The sequence below is a fragment of the Corella eumyota genome, chromosome 1 (genome assembly GCF_963082875.1).
Source record: "Corella eumyota chromosome 1, kaCorEumy4.1, whole genome shotgun sequence".
NCBI lineage: Eukaryota > Metazoa > Chordata > Ascidiacea > Phlebobranchia > Corellidae > Corella > Corella eumyota.
Genome location: NC_137490.1, coordinates 14,012,340 through 14,029,519, shown reverse-complemented (window position 1 = coordinate 14,029,519; position 17,180 = coordinate 14,012,340). Strand labels below are relative to the sequence as shown.

Below are 17,180 nucleotides of genomic sequence, written 5' to 3'. Positions count from 1 at the left end.
ACAAGGGGGAGGTGGATATTTCTTATCATTTTTATCATGTAAAACATTAATATTTACACATTTCTTTGTTTTTTTTATGTCGTAAACAAAATAAGTTTATGACAGCAAATAAATAAACATATGTTTATCAGATTAAAACTTAAAATTGCATGTGAAATCTTGTTGATATACCTTACATATAATTCAAAAACTAAAACGAATTGAACTATACCTGTTATAACTTTTGCACTTTGCCTAAACTGAGGCTGGATATCTAAACACTGTTAAATAGATAAAGTAATAACTTGAATTTAATTAAACTGGTATTACTTATCGTAGTATCTGAGTATTTCAAATGACGCTAATTATGATGTATTACCAACACAAGTTAAACAAAGGCCTAAAATTCAGACTCGCTTGTCCTGTATCGTCGTACGTATGGAACAAAATATGTTGTTCCCGTGTATTGATTGTTGAATTTCGCTGCCAGGTTAAACATGGAATTTAGCCCACAAGCAAAACATAACAGACGCAATGTACTATGGTACTATGATGTTGATTTAACCACTGCATGGAGTGTTGGATGGTGACTAAACCCCATCCCCTAATACCTTCAATCTGTTTTTTTCGATTCGTCAATGGATGATACTTAAAAAGTTGTGAAATGCTATTGTAATAAAATACTTCTATTTCTTATAAAGTAGTAGGCTACCCTGCTGTCAACTTTAATTACATACCAATCAAGTAACTAAATCACAATGAATTGTATAATTGTATACTGCAACATTAAATATTAATTTTTTCCATATATATTAACTAACCTAGAATTTAATTACAGTAGGAACACAATTTATCGTGCGACCTTTGTCAACTCGCTTTTACAATATGCTACCGGGTCATAGCATTATCATTTAATCTAATTAGAATACCATAACGATGTGTAGTAAAATAACTGAAGCGGGTAATAAAGTATTAGGGGCTTCATACGAACTTATATCACATAATAATGGAACTTAACTTAACCGTATTTATTTAGCTATTCCCAAATTCACAATAGTTTAGTTTTGATAACTACGGCTGCTACGAAAACAAATATAACCCGGGGTTAGAATTTTGGTTATTGTTTGCACCAAATTAAATTTACGACAAAAAAGAGAATGATACAATAACATCAACCATAAGATATAACAAAATACATGATAAAACCGTATTTTGTATGAGTATTTTTCGCCAGATTGCATATTTACTATATACATACTTCAATATTAAGATTACATATTAAAAATGAAATTTAAATTTTGTTTTTTTCAACTTAATTTTAATTTTTAACAAAAAAAAAATCGTCGTGCTTTTAGGTTTATGTAACATCTAAGGTTTGCAAAATAACTGAATAAAAGAGACAACATTGATCTCCCTTTTCTTTATGTTATAATAACATTTAAACAATTTTTTTATTATTAAGATCAAAGCTAGATATAGGCTTTAATGACGTAGATAGAAACCACATTAAATTATTTTAATAAAACACACCCACGCTAAAGATTAGAGACAAAATAAAATTTGTTGCTCTGAAGCTCCAACTAGCCAGAGCAAAAATCATTTCACAATGACTGAATTCGAATTCCAAATAATGCGACATTTCTGTTTAAATTCGTTATGTATAACATGTTTTTACGAATTACATAACTTTTTGATTGTTGTAAGTGAAAATATAAAAAAAATGGTGTTAGTATTTGAAAATTTACAAAAGATTTTTCAACAAAGCTTCAAGTAATTCAAATTTTTACTTTTTATTGCATTTTTAGATAGTTAAACTAAAATCCGTACAGACTATTTTAGCTTATACAATTTTAATTATTGCATTATATCTAAACCATTTAAATCCCAGTGGAATCACGGTAGAAGCGCAAATACCTTTATATAGAAAATGCTATGACATCATATATCTGTTTGCGTTACAAAACAGCTCTGTATAAGTACATGACTGATAAAGCAGGCAAGCCACACCCTCAGACATATATAAATGTATTGGAAAATCTTTAGATGTGACAAATTATAGGCGGTTCATACCGAGACATCACATCATATCTATTATAAAGAAAGTACTGTAACTGTATATTAATACCATTAGCTCATTAGGCTCTAGTATAAAGTCGTTAAACAAGTACTCTCGTTAAATCAAGTTAGGTATAACTTCAATTTTTAACTAATTGTTTTTTAATTTAAATATTAACCTTTCGTGGTGTTTTAGGTTTGGTAATTTCACGTAATAAAAAGCAAACTATATAAACAAAAATGTCAAGAAATAAGGGATTTGCTTATGGAATGAGTGCACAAGTTGCGGCAAAGGTATACTAACTAACCAGAAACATATTTTTTAAGTTTATGCAGTCTAAAAACATTCAAAACTTGTTGTAAGATTGCTGGAAAACGAGATGCGCAGCAAGAAAAAGAAGTACAAGAATGGATGGAGACAATCCTTGAAGAAAAATTCAACCCAAAGTTAAACTACGAAGATAACCTTCACAATGGTGTACTTTTGTGCAAGTAAGATCTAAAGGATTGCTATATATTTTTAAACAATTATAAAGTATTTTTTGCAGTAAAATGAGTTTGATTTAATACTCGATATTTTTGAAGACTAGCCAACAAGCTTGTGCCTAAAAGCATCAAGAAAATTTCGGAATCAGACATGCCATTTAAACAGGTCAGATTAAATCTACTAACAATTCAAGAAATTAGGCTGTTGATTGTAATATATCAGAAGTTTACTTTAATTTTTTAAATAAATAAGGCAGTTAAAAAAACATGTAGTCGGTTTTAATAAAATACAAATAAAAAACAGGTCTAATAACATTTAATCTTTGTTCTTTAAAGATGGAGACGATCGGAATGTTTCTAACATTTGCCGAAAAATATGGTGTTCCGAAAGGCGACTTATTTCAAACTTGTGATCTTTATGATGGTAGTAACGTTTCTCAAGTCACCGCAACTATGTTTGCATTAGGAAGAGTGGTACGTACTTAAATACGTAAAAAACGTTCAATACCCTTTTAGTGTTTTTAAATTTCGTAAAGTAATATTTTTTACAATTTTGCCATTTCAGTGTCATGGCAAACCCGAATGGGACGAGAGTTCACCTGCGAATAAAGGGTGGCCTGGCCTGGGACCGAAACCGTCAAGCGAAAACGTTAGAACCTTTGACGAGGAGACTTTAATTGAAGGAAGGAAGGTTATTGGTATCCAAGCGGGTACGAATCAACTGGCAAGTCAGGCCGGCCAGAGTTTTGGTGCCCCGCGACAGATCAGTAAATAAGCATGCCCAAGTGACTGGGAATTTGTTTATAAACATTTCTTTATTTGGTTTACAGCATTTTAAATGATTAAGTTTTCTTTTCGAAAACTAAAATTATTAATTGTATCATATAATGATAAATGTTTTTATTTTACAAATTTAATAAATAAGATCAACGAACAAATAACAAAAAAAAAATTTTAGCTGTTTTTTAACTAAAATATATTTCAAATTTCAATTGTTTTTAAAACTTGTACCGTTAGTAAATAAAATTATATTATACTGCTTCATTTAAAGTAAATTTAACAAATAAAACAAAACACTTAAAAATAAAAAAAGCAAGTGTTACAACAATTGGCTACCTGAATTAACAAAAAAAATAAAAATAAATATTAAAATAATAGGAATGTAAAAAAGAAAATTCAACAAGATATATGGTTAATAAATTTGAATTATGCCTCTATTTTATCGGACATCTGTTTTAAAAAATCTAAAAATTCCTTTCGTTGATTTGGCGTTTCCTTTGTCCAAGCCAAAGGTAAATGTGTTCCAACGGGTTTCCGATCTGAAAACACAAAATATTTTTTTTTATAAATTTCAACTAACTAGAAATGTTTTCAGTTCTGCAGAAAATTTCAAAAAAAATGAAATTAGGTCCAAAAACAAAAACCTTGAAAAAACAATCCACTCTTCTGTTTTTGTGCAGCAGGTGACAATGCTAACCACACAATGGTGTCAGCACCCTCCTCAGGTGTTCGAAATTTGTTTTTCATTGCTCTGTGGAAGTCTGGCATGGAGTTTTGGACAGCGGGAGTGTCCGCCCAGCCAGGATGCATACTTGAAAAATGAACAGCGCTGTGTATTTTTGCCCACTCTTCAGTAAGAATTACCTGTTTAATAGTTTAATAATTTGTTCAGAAACGTTTATTTCCATTTAAATGGTTTACAACAAAACAGATTGTTTAAATATATAAACCTGTTGTCTTTTGTTATGGGCATATGCCATTTCTCCATCAAAAGTTCCTTTTTCAAATTGAAGATTGGTTAAATTAAGCTTCTGAAGATACATTCCACCTGAGCTTACAGTTATCTAAAGATCAACACCCAAATCATACAGCATTTTAAACTTTAGTTGATTTAGTATATAGATCATTTCTTTTTTTTTAATTATTTATAATGAAGTATTTACCACAGAAGGTGTTTCAGATTTTTTTAAAAGAGGTAGAAGTTGTTCTGTAAGAATGTAAGTTCCAAACGTATTGGTTGCAAAGTTGGACTCTAAACCATCTACTAGTTTTCTTTCCAGCACCATACAACCAGCATTATTTATGAGAACATGAAGTTGAGGGTGCTCTTCTTCAAATTTTAATGCAAACTTTTTAACATGTAAAGCCTTAGACATGTCCAGAATATGTACATGGACGTTCTATATACAGAAGATGCAAATTAAATGGTCAGGCAAAATACAACTGTAGTGGAAGAATTATAACAAATACAAAAAATTAGTAGTAACCTGGTTGTTACTCTTTTCTACTATTTCTTTCTGGGCTTCATTTGCTCTTTCAACATTTCTACAAACCATGTGAATCTAAAAACATTTTAAACTTTAAAAAAATAAATATAAATTCACTTTATTTATCAACCTAAAACAAACCATATAAATTTACCTCTCCACCCTTTTTAGCAATGGCAATAGCAGCTGCTTTGCCAAGTCCACTATTAGCTCCAGTAATCATAAAAACTCGGTTAGTGACATCTACATTAAGGTCCTCATCTTTGAATGATTTTGCTGCTTTGGCATATCCATTCCTTAACAAAATAAATAAAAAAAAGTACCATCCATTGAATATACAAGAATACCACTTTTTTTTGCCACTTTGTTTACACAGCTTATTTAAGTTAGTTTTACAAAAATAAAAAACTTACTTGGTGAATTGACTAAGACCCCGAACGAAAAAAACTCCTTTTTGATAATAACTCATGTTTTAAAAAGACAAAGAACATAAAAATACTGCAATCAACCAATTAAACAGCAGAGTTAACAGAAACCAATATATATACTGTAACAATAAAAAAAATCTTTATGTTAGTTATAAATAATATTGGCCTAACACACACTGAATATAATTACAAAGCAATAAAGAAATATTTTAAAGATCTACGTTACACGTCGAAAAAAGGTTTATCTGCGACTTCCATAAGTTAATCCGTCACCTCGTAGCCGTAACTAAGTGATAAAAAGTTAACCAACGTCTCAACATGCAACTAACCTGCTAACTAACTGATATGCTAACACGGGTGAACTACAAAAATACTTAAACATAAATTATTAAAACAAAACGCATTGATGACAACACGCAAATAAACAAAAACCATTACTCACTGTCGTTTTGCTACATATGTGTAGTAAAAAATGCATTCAAATTACAATAACATGTTATATAACACGGTAGATACTTTTTTCGTACAAATTTTAAACAGTTACACGACTGTCTTAGGTTAAAACTATTAGCAACTGTGGCGTAATTTTATTGAATTAATAAAAATAACACGTAGTTTAAGTTACCGAGTAGTAAAGTCATGTTATGTAAGTTTGTTAAAATTGTTATATAACCGCAAAATATATTATATAACAATTTACAGTAAACACTTTTTTTACAAGCATAAATGTGTATTGGTAATTTAAAAAATTGTGGGATAAAATGTTTATTGGTAGGAAAGTTTTTAAATAGATTTATCAATATTTATTGTAATAGCAATTTAGCTTTATAAGAAAAATATTTTAAAGGCTAGACTTATTAACATGCTGTTAACATATAGTCTAGGGTTTGATCCCCACTGCTAAGGCTCTTGCTAAGCCAACACTTAATCAGCGGTTTAAGTATAAAATTCTAAACTGCCAAAGGCAATTGAAGACTAGGTTGTGGTTACTGTTGTTACTCTTTTGGCGGGTGAAGTTAAGCTTCTTATATCGAGGATAAAAAAATATACATATAATAAAGTAAATAAATATTAGAGTAAAGATATAATATTTTATTTACATTATAACATGGTATATTAGTTGCAGTAGAAATATCAGTATCTTGGTTTTCTATAAAAGTTTAAACCAAGCTCGTCACAAATTACTACAACAATAAACATGATTAAGTTAAATATAACATTAAACTCACTTTAAATGAGGTGGCATTATTAAAGTTATTTTTAGTTAACAATTAAGTAAACATAATTTACAATTTTAAAAAAATGCATCTTCAAGTGCTTTAAATTACGTAAAAATCCTTGAAAATGAAAAAATAAATAAACCTAGGAATAAGTTATTCATAAAATATTATTTTAAATATTTTTCAATTGCATCAATAATCTTTTTTAGTTTTTTATCTGAATCAACAAATACATCTCCCCTCTTTTTAGAATGTATTAGTTCATCATTTACCGTTACTTCAAATAACTCTAAAAATTAAACAAAAATTAAACTGAGCTTCATTTAAAATAATGATCCCATTTAAAATTACTTTGCTTAGTTTTTACTTACTAGAGAGTCCTGGGCTTGACTCCCCCGAAATATCAACCTTTTCTCCAAATTCTTCTTTTAGAATTTGTTGAAGATGCCAATATTTAGGCCTGTACCCTCATCCACCACAATATACTACATGAACTTTTACCATTATTTTGACTTGATCAGGTTTTAATTTAAGAAAAAAGTTATGTCTCTTCTAAAAATAATTAAATATTGTTTTAAATAAAATTGAAAAATATAAAATAGTTACTTATTTTATTTTACCATTTAATGCTTTACAGATTTTAGCATAACAAAAATTATAAGTTAGTAGACGATTTTTCCCAAAATTTTTCTTGGTTTACAAAATGTTGTCAATAAATATCAATCCCAACAAAGTGGCAATTTATATATATTATAAATTAAATTGTTTTTAACTCAAAACAACAAATGCAAAACTTATTAAGTTTAGTTTAATCCCATTCTTGGTCCCATTATCATAACGAGGCCACCAATCATTTAAGGCCCCATTGGTGTCTCTTGCATCATCATGGGACATCTTATAGGCATCATAGGTCCACCCATTGGCATTGGGCCACCCTTTAATCTTGCCCCCCTAGACCCATCATATAAGGGGGCATTACATCTCCCTTCCATTGGCCCAAAATGATGATTTGCAATTTGTTCTTTTTGAAATGCTCATGTTTTTTCATCAATTAGTTCTTGAGCTTTTTCTTCCATCCATGTTTGATAATACATTTTCACATTGTCTTTATGCTTTCTTTCTGAACAGTGTGTTTCCTTACCGAAAGTGAATCATGTGTTAAATATGTATCACAAATAAATGTACAAGAATTTAAATGTAATATTTTATTTACATTAAAACATAATGTATTAGTTGCAGTAGAAACTTCAGTATCTTGGTTTTCTATAAAAGTTTAAACCAAGTTCGTCATAAATTACTACAAACATACATGATTAAGTTAAATAAAATATTAAACTGGTTTTACATGAGGTGGCACAATTAAAGTCATTTTTAGTTAATAATTAATTAAACATAATTTATGTTAGTGTAAAAGTGCTTTAAATTACAAAAAATTCCTTGACTATAAAAATAAATAAAATTTAGGTAAAGGTCATACAAAATATATTATTTTAAATATTTTTCAATTGCATCAGTAATTTTTTTTAATTTTTTATCCGAGTCAACAAATACATCTCCATTTTTCTTAGAATGTACCAGTTTATCATTTACCGTTACTTCAAAGTACCCTAAAAGTTATACAAAAAAATTAACTGGGTTCTATTTAAAATAATGACCTTCTTTTAAAATAACTTCAGTTTTTACTTACCAGAGATCCCTGGAGTTGACTCCCCTGAAATATCGACCTCATTTCCAAACTCTTCTTTAAGAATTTGTTGAAGTTGTCGATATTTCGACCCGTACCCTCATCCACCACAATAAACTATATGAACTTTTATCATTATTTTGATTTAATCAAGGTTTATAAAGACAACAAGATTATGTGTTTTTCTAAAAATGATTAAAACTTGTTATAATTAATAATGAAATATATAAAAGAGTAACTTATCTTATTATACCACTGAACACTTCACAAATTTATAGCATGAAAAATTTCATATATTAATATATTAAAAAAAAATTTCTGCACAAATTTTACAAAATTTTACTTGGTTTACAAAAAGTTTTCATTATTTATAAATCCCAACAAAATAGCAATTTATATAGTATAAATTGAATTGTTTTTGGCTCAAAAAAATAAATGCAAAACTTGTTCAGTTCATTCCCATTCTTGGTCCCATCATCATAACAGGACCACCCATCATTGGAGGCCCCATGGGTCTCATTTGCATCATTTGTGGAGCCATCATGGGACCTCTCATAGGCATCATAGGTCCACCCATTGGCATTGGGCCACCCATCATTCGTGGCCCCATTGGCCCTCCTGGGCCCATCATGTGAGGAGGCATTCCAGCTCCCATCGGCCCAAAAGGGTGATTTGCAATTTGTCCTTTTTGAAATGCCTGTGTTTTTTCATCAATTAGTTCTTGAGCTTGTTCTTCCATCCATGTTTGATAATACATTTTCACATTGTCTTTATGCTTTCTTCCTGAACAGTGCGTTTTCCTTACTGAAGGTGAATCATGTGTTAAATATGTATCACAGTAGTCGCAAAAATATTTAGGCATTTTGAGTTTTTTTTTAGATTAAAAACACCTACTTTATCTTTTTATCTGAAAAAAATGTCCATCAACATTATAAAACCAGGTTACCAAATGAGCTTTAAAAAATTACTAAAACGGGTTTATATAGTTATACATTTATATATACTTTACTGTAAAAAAACTTAAGTACCATGTTTAGGTATTATGTCAATGACTATAATAAGTGTGTATACAGCCTGACAGCTGTTTGTAATAGTAAAGTGCTTTTTTTAAGAGTTTTAAAAAGCTGTTAAATTATCTAAACTGAACAGCTTCTATTTAACAGTCGTCAGTTTGTCAGTTGGTATTTTACTACAATTTACTTACAAACTTAACAACTTGCAGACTTATGGGACAGCTAGCCGAATAGCAAGTTTTGGAGCTCTTCTAGTGTCGTCCGTCGGTTATCTGTATTACTTTAAAAAGCGATTTTCACGACAAGCCACATAACCATAACGCATGTTGCTTTTGCTTTAGAAATAACATTTGGAACAAACGACAAAAGTATTGACAACAATTCGTCTAGAATAACAAAAATGAAAGAAAGAAAATGCAATACAAAAAATAGTGAATTTTTCATTAAAAATAAATGTCGGGAGCAATGATATATAATAAACATTATTATATATCGTTGGTTGGAAGTATCTTGTTAATTAAAAGCAATAGAATATACTTTCTATATTAAAATCAATATTTTTTCAAGGCTAGACCAATACTTGTATATACGATCATTAATCAGACTAATTAACATGTAGTTGATAAAATAAATGTACACAAGAATTTAGATGTAATATTCTATTTACATTATAACATAATATTATAGTTGCAGTAAAAATATCAGTATTTTGGTTTTCTATAAAAGTTTAAACCAGGCAAATCACAAATTACTACAAAAACATGATTGATTTAAGTAAAATATTTAAATGGTTCTAAATAAAGTACCGTAATTAAAGCTATTTTTAGTTTTTAATTATTACATATAATTTGTATTGGTCAAAAAGTGGTTTAAATTACTTAAAATTCTTGACTACATAAAGTGAATAACACTCAGGCAAAAGCTATACAAAATTTTCAATTTCATCAGTAATCTTTTTTAGTTTTAAATTTGAGTCGACAAAACCATCCCCGTCTTTCTTTGAATGTACCAGATCATCTTTAACAGTTACTTCAAAGTATCCTAAAATTTTAAAAAATAAGGCCACGTTTTACTCGAAATAACTAATCTTTTTTAAAACTATCTTGCTCAGTTTTTACTCACCAGTGATTCCTGGAGTTGACTCCCCTGAAATATCGACCTTATCTCCAAATTCATCTTTTAGAGCTTGTTCAAGTTGTCGATATTTTGACCCGTACCCACATAATTAAAAATGGTTTTAATTTAAATTGTAGAATATAAAATTTACTTAACTTTTTTCACCACGAAACACTTTTCGAATTTATAGAATAAAAATTCGTGTATCTTGGTATTTAAAAATTTTTTTTTTAATATTTTTTCTTGGTTTACAAGTAGCTGTCATTGAGCATTAATCCCAACAAAAAGACATCTTTATATAGATTAAGTTGCCTTTGACTTGTAAATAATGTAAACATTACATTCGAAAACGTTATTAAATACAGTATAAATAGAAAATATTTTTATTTCCTACAGGAAACGTAAAGTAATAACATTTTAGTGATATGAGTCTAATAACAAATAAATAAAGCTAGGTTTTATTTTTTGGCTTTTTAAAATTAAAAAATAAGTAAATATTGTTTAATTTTATGTAGGCTACTTTGTTTGTTAACATGAAACTGTTTATGCTATTTTTTGATGCCTGTTTTCCTAATTATAAATGGCAATAACCTTAAAAATTGATTTGGTTTGACGTGTAAATAATGTAAACATTACATTTGAAAACGTTATTATGAACAGTATAAACAGTAAATATTTTTGTTTTTTATTTCCTGCAGAAAACATGTAGAGCTTTGAATTACATTTTGGTAATATTGTGATGAGTCTTATAAAATAAATAAAGCTAGGTTTTATTTTTTTGCTACCTTAAAAAGATCAAGAAAATAGTTAATGCTATGCAATTTTGTTTGTCAAAATAAAATTGTCTTACTTTTTTTTAAAACCTGGTTTCCTAATTATAGATGGCATAAACTATTTATCAAATTTCTAAGCTTTTCATACAAATAAAAATGCCAACGTTCCATAAACAATAAAAAAAACTTTAATTGTTAAATAACAGATTTTTGACTTTTTAAGACCACGAAAATTATCATGGAAGACACTAACAGAAGCATGACTCCCCCGAATAAGATGTAAGCAATAAAAGTCATGCCTCCCGTAGGTGGATTTACACATGTGGGAGTTGAGCCAGACCACTGTGCATTTGTTGAACATTGTCTTGTTTCTAGGCCTTTATTAAAAACAAAATTACATTTAAAAGTTTTCCTAGCTTCTTTTTACAATACAACTTTAATACCTTCGACAATAAGTCCGTTAAGGCACTGGTGAGTCGCCTTGCACAAATATTGAAGACAACTCGGTGTAAATTCAAGGTCTGAGTGTCGAAGTGGAATAGTCAGACTACAATACGACACGGTTAAATATGCAATTTCACTGTTTCCTTTAAGTAATTAATTATTAATTAACAACATTATACTAATGTAAAAATACCATCTTCATAAAAGTATTCAGAATATGTTAGTAACCTTGTTTTACCTGAATCATCTCTTATAACAATACTTAGTCCATTGTCTTCTTTACTTATCGATGATTTAGCAATTCCTGTGATCAAAGAGCCGTCATTTTGTAACTTGACAGAAGCTGCATAATTAAAACCTTCCACGACCTATTGTGTAAACATAAACCTCATCTTACATTTGTTTCTGTCTACACGACCAGTATTCGTTTATTAAATGTATAAAAATGAATTTAGACCCCACTAGCAGTAATAATTTCGTTTCAGTTTAAATGTTGAGAAAGCTACAGTAGCCTATTAAGCTTGGTTAGTGGTAACTAAAATCTACTTGACTGATGGTTATTTACATACAATTAAACATTAATTTAGAAACCTCCACATTCCACGTTAAATTTGTTAAAGAAAGAGTAACTACATCAACGTTATCAACTGTCCAAGTATGTGTAGCATTTCCATGGTTAGTTATATCAGCTCGAAAAACGGCTGTCGCGCCAACAGCTATAGTTTTGTTAGCCAACGAGGTATATTCGACCGCTTCAGTTAAAAAACTAAAACTTATGATTACATTAACTATTATCCAAATATGTTTAAAAACCATTATAGATAATTTTAATTCTTTCTTTGATTTTGAATTTGATGAGCTGATAAAAATCGGCAAGCAGTTAAAATAGCTTAACAAAATATAAACAAAATGAAAACTGTTTACTTTTAAATAATCAAGTTTGTGGGGTACTGACATAATTAAAATTTCTTTGTTGTGTAATACAAAAACTTATGTTAAAACAATGAGAACCATTCTTAAAATTAGAATAAAATTCTATTACTTTTTGCAATTTTTTTTCCGTTATATACAAATGGTGCCGATGGTGGTTCATTAACTTTAAGAAATTACATGTACATGAGCGAAATTAAAATAAATAAATTAAACAAGTGATCGCCGGATTAGGTTGCGCTGAGCTTTTTATTTATTATAAAAAATGTTATCCAAAATACGCTGTAACTATAAACACCAGACAAATAGACACAGGTAAATATAACATCTATGAAAAAACAAAAAGGAATAATTTACATACAGTGACAGCATAGATATTACATTTATTATTTAAATAACAAACTTTTGCAAATTTTTATAATTTTAATTTTTTACGTAATGGACATCCTAGGGCCCAGGTTGTAAATTATTTAATCGTAGCCTAAGATCACGCGAGTGTTACGTGAAACCTAAACAATTACCCTTATACGTTACAGCACAAAAGAATGTCCTTTCTTTCCATATCTATTATTCTTTTCGCTTGATCATTGTAAATACAAGTCTTTTATACGTCAGCTACAAAACTATGGCTTTCAAGTTATGTCGCAAGCACAATGTTGTTGTAAATAAACCAAACCAAGTAAAGTATTTTAATAATAGTCTTCTTAAAAGATTTATTAAGCTCTTATTGTATTAGAGGTGTTACAAAAAGGAAAAAATATTTTAGACTAGCCTGTTTATTTGTTTATTTACCGCAGAAACCCCAAAAATGTTAAATTGTTAAAACCAGGTGCAATTTAAGCAGTATTCTTTGTTGTACGTATATAGCCTTACGATGGAGTCCTTACAATCAGAATCCGAACCCAATTTTAGTGTAATATGTGAAGATAATGCGGAACCCAGTGTACATAACAGACAAACCCGAGTAAGGTTTGCAGAAACCAATGACGAAGGATCGGCAGTTCGAAGATTTCTTAAGAAACATTTTCCCAACGTACTGAAATTAATTCGACCGTCAAATTCTATACACAAAACTTATATTTTTCTGATTTCATGTTTCGTGTTATTTTCTGTAATTGGATTGGTTCGATTTGGTCTCAGTGTGGCAACGTTGGTAGCAGTTTGGCGGGCATCTGTTCTTATTCTTTTTAATTTATACATGATAGGGGTATCACAGGTAAATGTTGATTTTAAATAAAACTAATCTAACCTCCTATTTTCAAAAACCGTTACAGTTGACAAAGATGTAGTTACAATTATAGCGTTTATATTAACCTCAAACAGTTTATTATTGACATCTTTAATTTTCAGATGTTCAGCGGAGCTATTTTAGTATTTGTGTGTGTTATGGCTTTTCGGTCTTTAGCAGCTAAGAAAGAGGATACAATGACGTCAACTGGCGCAAAGGGAATTATTGTAGCGTACGTTTGAAATTTTTCCAGTTTTTATTTAAAATAATTTGTGTTTTTAACTACACTCCTGTTATCGTGATAATAGTTGGTTAAACATTTCATGATACATTAGTTGTTTTTTTACTGTTTTTAAAGGGAAGCATTTTATGTTCTTTTTTACAGATTGCTCTTTTTAATGACGTTGGACATTATGGTTGTATTTTTATCATCACGATACTTAAACGACGACTTCTACAGTGATGTCGTATTGGGTATGAACGACTCTCTTATTATGCGCTACAAAGGAGACCGGACTTCATATACAACAGAGTGGGACAATTTACAAACACAAACCAAATGTTGCGGCGCAGAAAATTACACCGACTGGTTTGCTAGCAGTTGGGCGAAGGGTATCAGAGGGGCTGGAAGGAATTACTCATATGGAATTCTTCCAACTTCTTGCCGATATACATCATCGACAAGTTTAACTCCCCTTTGCAACGCAATTATGGGTAGCGCAGCCGAAAATCCTACGCCTACTTTCTATTTGTCATTAGCAAACTTTACCTTAGTAAATATTTGTGATTTAAGCTTGGTAGCAGAAGGTAAGGACTACATACATCCCCAACCATGCGCTACTTACTACTACAACGTTATATACTACGAGTTACGAAGCGTTATGATAACAAACTTAGTATTTTTTGTTATAGAATTACTGTTAATTTACCCGATGTTTAAGTCGTCAAATAAGTTGCCAAACAACCACCAAGTTTGTGTAGCCAACAGAAATTTGCCAGTTTCAATTGAACAAAGTAACGCTACTGACCAAACCACCTAATAAAACCCAAGGCTCGTAATTTTTTTTCCCAGGCTTAATAAATGCAAATATAATTTTTAAACATCAAAAATTTTTTCAAGAACAATTAACTTATTTGCGTTTTTTACTGTTATATTCTGTATAGATAGTATTTTTTGTCGTTTTCTTGTTATATTCACAAATATATCAATATTTAAAATATTGGTATTACTATTTAATGGAGACAACCTTACTAAACATTTATAAATTGCTTATTTTACATTTATACTGTTTATTTTATTATTGTGTATTAAAATGGCGCTTGAATTGCTTTTAAGTATTATAATTGTGTATGAAACTGAATATAGATTACAACATATAAAATAAGTGCAAAATTAAAGGAAATTGTGATAAAAGTGATAAACAGCAACACAATAATTAAAAAAATATAACAAAAATTTTGGAACACAGTTTTTTTGTAACAAGTCAGTACTTTTTTAATTAAAGTTCTAAACAATAAAAAGAAGTTTTAAATTAGAAAAATGAATCACTATCATTAGAAATCGAAACCATAAGAATAAGTTCATCATCTGTTGTGATAGTTACAGTTTCAGAAATAACTTTGTGATTGATTCCTGGGCTATCAAAAGAAGTACAAACATTCGACAAATCTTTTTCGAAACCATTCGTCGTTACTGTTACTGGAGATCCGATTGGTATCAATTGGATTGAGGTAACATTATAATTTGGAAGTTTAATTGTGGTTTTTCCAGGGCATAAAAGTGATAGTAGGCTAAAGCCGAGCAACAAAAATATCTTCATTTCACTAGGGAGATATTTTTTAGCAGTGTATAGAGTGTTGATATTTGCCATAGAATGATCGAACCTGTCTGTCAAACCACCCAAGACTACAATTATGTTTGCCGTGTTTGGTATTACCCCACTTTTATACTTCTCACCTAATATTTTAACACATTTCGTAAAATCCGTGAAATCCTGATCCGGGGTGTGTATTACCTCAGTACCCAGGCCTTTGTAATGATCAACAATCTCCATTTCTACAGAATCGAAATCTCCCGAGAGCAAATTTGGGATAAATGCATTTTCATTAGAGTCCAATGTGTTTATCTGATGAAGAATATTCAAACCTCCATCCACACTCACTCTAAACGTTGCTGCATTCCACAGTGCTGTAAACCTTGGAAAAAACAGAAGGTCCTTTTTACTTTGTGATGTCCAGTCTTGGTTTAAAAGAACCAGAACAATATCTTGTTGGTTGGTACTGTTTGGTAAGAGATACTTTAGTGGTTCAATTATTTGAGAATTCGTTTCAATGGTTGACATTTTTAAAATTATAATTATACCATAATTTAAAACTATTTAAACATTTCTGTAAAATTAATATTTAATCAATTAAAAATTTTAAATAGTACAATATGTAAAAACATTGAAAATGAAGTTATTTGTTGTACAAAAATTTGTTATTGGATATATTTTCAATATTTAATTATTGAATAACAAATAATAATCTGTCAAAAGAATTGAAAGTTATGTTAAGTATATAAGTACAAGAAAATACAACTGTAAAGTAAAAACAAAAAATTATAGATAAATATAATTCTGATTTCAAAATAAATCAAATTTAACAGTTTTTTATAAGTCTTCTTCTACACAAATATACTGTTAGGATAGGAATGGTATGTACATAATTATCTAGAGGCATTAAAATGTTGTAAAATTTATCAGCATGGTCTTAAATAAGTGCAATTAAAACTAATTTATACACAAAGTTTAATGGTTATTCATATCTGAACCCCAATTGTAAATGTTACTAGTTGATTAGCAAAAATTGTAACTTTACCAGAAGAGTCTAGTTCATTAGAAGTGCTCACTAAACTCCCAAATTGACATTCATTATTATCTAAGTTCCATTTTAAACCAGTTGTTGTAATTTTAACTGGTTTGCCGAAGGGAATTATTCCACATCCTTCTCCCTCATACCCGGTATTCATAATGAGCTCAGTAAAACCACTGGGCAAAACACAGATGTATGACTTTCCAAAGAGTCCACATATAGGAATTCTACATTGCTCAGTTAATAAAGTTTGACTTTGATACATTGTTTGAATAAAATTCATTATTGTGGAAAAAGATTGTGATTTATTGCAAAATATAATTATGTAATTTAAAGTCAATTCACCTTGGTTAATTCTATCACTAATTTGATTTAAAGAACTTGAAAGTTCTGCAATTATATCATTTTTGTTGTTATTACTAACAATTTTGGTATGAAATGAAGAATTTTTTATGATTGTTTCAATTACTGAGGTAGGGTATAGTCCAATTTCATCATTTAAAGTTATGAGATAAAACTGATGGTTTGCATTCTTTTGATTTTTGCATAGAAAGGAAAGTGGATTTAAACTGTGGTTCATGGCATTGACTAGCTGACTACTAGTAAATCTGATGTAATAACTTAGTAAAAATTGATTTAAGTAAAACACATATTGGGAGAACTTGTGCTGTCCTTAAAATCTCTAAGAAAAATTACATATTTAT

The 17,180-nt window shown here is 29.4% G+C and overlaps 7 protein-coding genes across 7 annotated transcripts; 2 read left to right on the top strand and 5 right to left on the bottom strand.

The window, feature by feature from the left end:
* Positions 1 to 2,173: 2,173 nt before the first annotated feature.
* LOC145764227 (myophilin-like) lies at positions 2,174 to 3,564 on the top strand. The gene is made up of 5 exons (XM_082575843.1): positions 2,174 to 2,328; positions 2,399 to 2,526; positions 2,620 to 2,686; positions 2,857 to 2,994; positions 3,086 to 3,564. The coding sequence occupies exons 1-5, from the start codon at positions 2,275 to 2,277 to the stop codon at positions 3,293 to 3,295; spliced, it is 597 nt and encodes a 198-aa protein (XP_082431969.1). The 5' UTR covers positions 2,174 to 2,274; the 3' UTR covers positions 3,296 to 3,564.
* On the bottom strand, positions 3,280 to 5,334 carry LOC145764226 (dehydrogenase/reductase SDR family member 12-like). The gene is made up of 7 exons (XM_082575842.1): positions 5,201 to 5,334; positions 4,942 to 5,083; positions 4,788 to 4,862; positions 4,464 to 4,700; positions 4,251 to 4,364; positions 3,945 to 4,164; positions 3,280 to 3,839 (listed from the first exon to the last, which is right to left on the bottom strand). The coding sequence occupies exons 1-7, from the start codon at positions 5,254 to 5,256 to the stop codon at positions 3,727 to 3,729; spliced, it is 957 nt and encodes a 318-aa protein (XP_082431968.1). The 5' UTR covers positions 5,257 to 5,334; the 3' UTR covers positions 3,280 to 3,726.
* A 1,040-nt stretch (positions 5,335 to 6,374) lies between these two features.
* Positions 6,375 to 8,363, bottom strand: LOC145764229 (selenoprotein W-like). Its single transcript, XM_082575846.1, has 3 exons — positions 8,123 to 8,363; positions 6,807 to 8,042; positions 6,375 to 6,724 (listed from the first exon to the last, which is right to left on the bottom strand). The coding sequence occupies exons 1-2, from the start codon at positions 8,253 to 8,255 to the stop codon at positions 7,921 to 7,923; spliced, it is 255 nt and encodes an 84-aa protein (XP_082431972.1). The 5' UTR covers positions 8,256 to 8,363; the 3' UTR covers positions 6,375 to 6,724; positions 6,807 to 7,920.
* Positions 8,364 to 8,441: 78 nt separating this feature from the next.
* On the bottom strand, positions 8,442 to 9,040 carry LOC145764228 (U1 small nuclear ribonucleoprotein C-like). The gene has a single exon (XM_082575844.1). The coding sequence runs from the start codon at positions 8,979 to 8,981 to the stop codon at positions 8,568 to 8,570; it is 414 nt and encodes a 137-aa protein (XP_082431970.1). The 5' UTR covers positions 8,982 to 9,040; the 3' UTR covers positions 8,442 to 8,567.
* Positions 9,041 to 13,035: 3,995 nt separating this feature from the next.
* LOC145748160 (uncharacterized) lies at positions 13,036 to 14,952 on the top strand. Its single transcript, XM_082564941.1, has 3 exons — positions 13,036 to 13,611; positions 13,746 to 13,855; positions 14,009 to 14,952. The coding sequence occupies exons 1-3, from the start codon at positions 13,270 to 13,272 to the stop codon at positions 14,661 to 14,663; spliced, it is 1,107 nt and encodes a 368-aa protein (XP_082421067.1). The 5' UTR covers positions 13,036 to 13,269; the 3' UTR covers positions 14,664 to 14,952.
* LOC145748176 (thiamine pyrophosphokinase 1-like) lies at positions 14,918 to 16,040 on the bottom strand. Its single transcript, XM_082564943.1, has one exon. The coding sequence runs from the start codon at positions 15,963 to 15,965 to the stop codon at positions 15,156 to 15,158; it is 810 nt and encodes a 269-aa protein (XP_082421069.1). The 5' UTR covers positions 15,966 to 16,040; the 3' UTR covers positions 14,918 to 15,155.
* A 383-nt stretch (positions 16,041 to 16,423) lies between these two features.
* Positions 16,424 to 17,056, bottom strand: LOC145763787 (thiamine pyrophosphokinase 1-like). The gene has a single exon (XM_082575312.1). The coding sequence runs from the start codon at positions 17,054 to 17,056 to the stop codon at positions 16,424 to 16,426; it is 633 nt and encodes a 210-aa protein (XP_082431438.1).
* Between the last annotated feature and the right edge of the window lie 124 nt (positions 17,057 to 17,180).

Coding starts and splice junctions, on each gene's coding strand:
- LOC145764226 (XM_082575842.1), bottom strand. CDS start 5,256: ATGAGTTATTATCAAAAAGGAGTTTTTTTCGTTCGGGGTCTTAGTCAA. Junction 5,084..5,200: donor GGTCTTAGTCAATTCACCAA/GTAAGTTTTTTA, acceptor TATTTTGTTAAG/GAATGGATATGCCAAAGCAG. Junction 4,365..4,463: donor AATCTGAAACACCTTCTGTG/GTAAATACTTCA, acceptor GTTGATCTTTAG/ATAACTGTAAGCTCAGGTGG.
- LOC145748176 (XM_082564943.1), bottom strand. CDS start 15,965: ATGTCAACCATTGAAACGAATTCTCAAATAATTGAACCACTAAAGTAT.
- LOC145764227 (XM_082575843.1), top strand. CDS start 2,275: ATGTCAAGAAATAAGGGATTTGCTTATGGAATGAGTGCACAAGTTGCG. Junction 2,329..2,398: donor GTGCACAAGTTGCGGCAAAG/GTATACTAACTA, acceptor ACTTGTTGTAAG/ATTGCTGGAAAACGAGATGC. Junction 2,995..3,085: donor TGTTTGCATTAGGAAGAGTG/GTACGTACTTAA, acceptor TTGCCATTTCAG/TGTCATGGCAAACCCGAATG.
- LOC145763787 (XM_082575312.1), bottom strand. CDS start 17,056: ATGAACCACAGTTTAAATCCACTTTCCTTTCTATGCAAAAATCAAAAG.
- LOC145748160 (XM_082564941.1), top strand. CDS start 13,270: ATGGAGTCCTTACAATCAGAATCCGAACCCAATTTTAGTGTAATATGT. Junction 13,612..13,745: donor ACATGATAGGGGTATCACAG/GTAAATGTTGAT, acceptor TTTAATTTTCAG/ATGTTCAGCGGAGCTATTTT. Junction 13,856..14,008: donor GCAAAGGGAATTATTGTAGC/GTACGTTTGAAA, acceptor TCTTTTTTACAG/ATTGCTCTTTTTAATGACGT.
- LOC145764228 (XM_082575844.1), bottom strand. CDS start 8,981: ATGCCTAAATATTTTTGCGACTACTGTGATACATATTTAACACATGAT.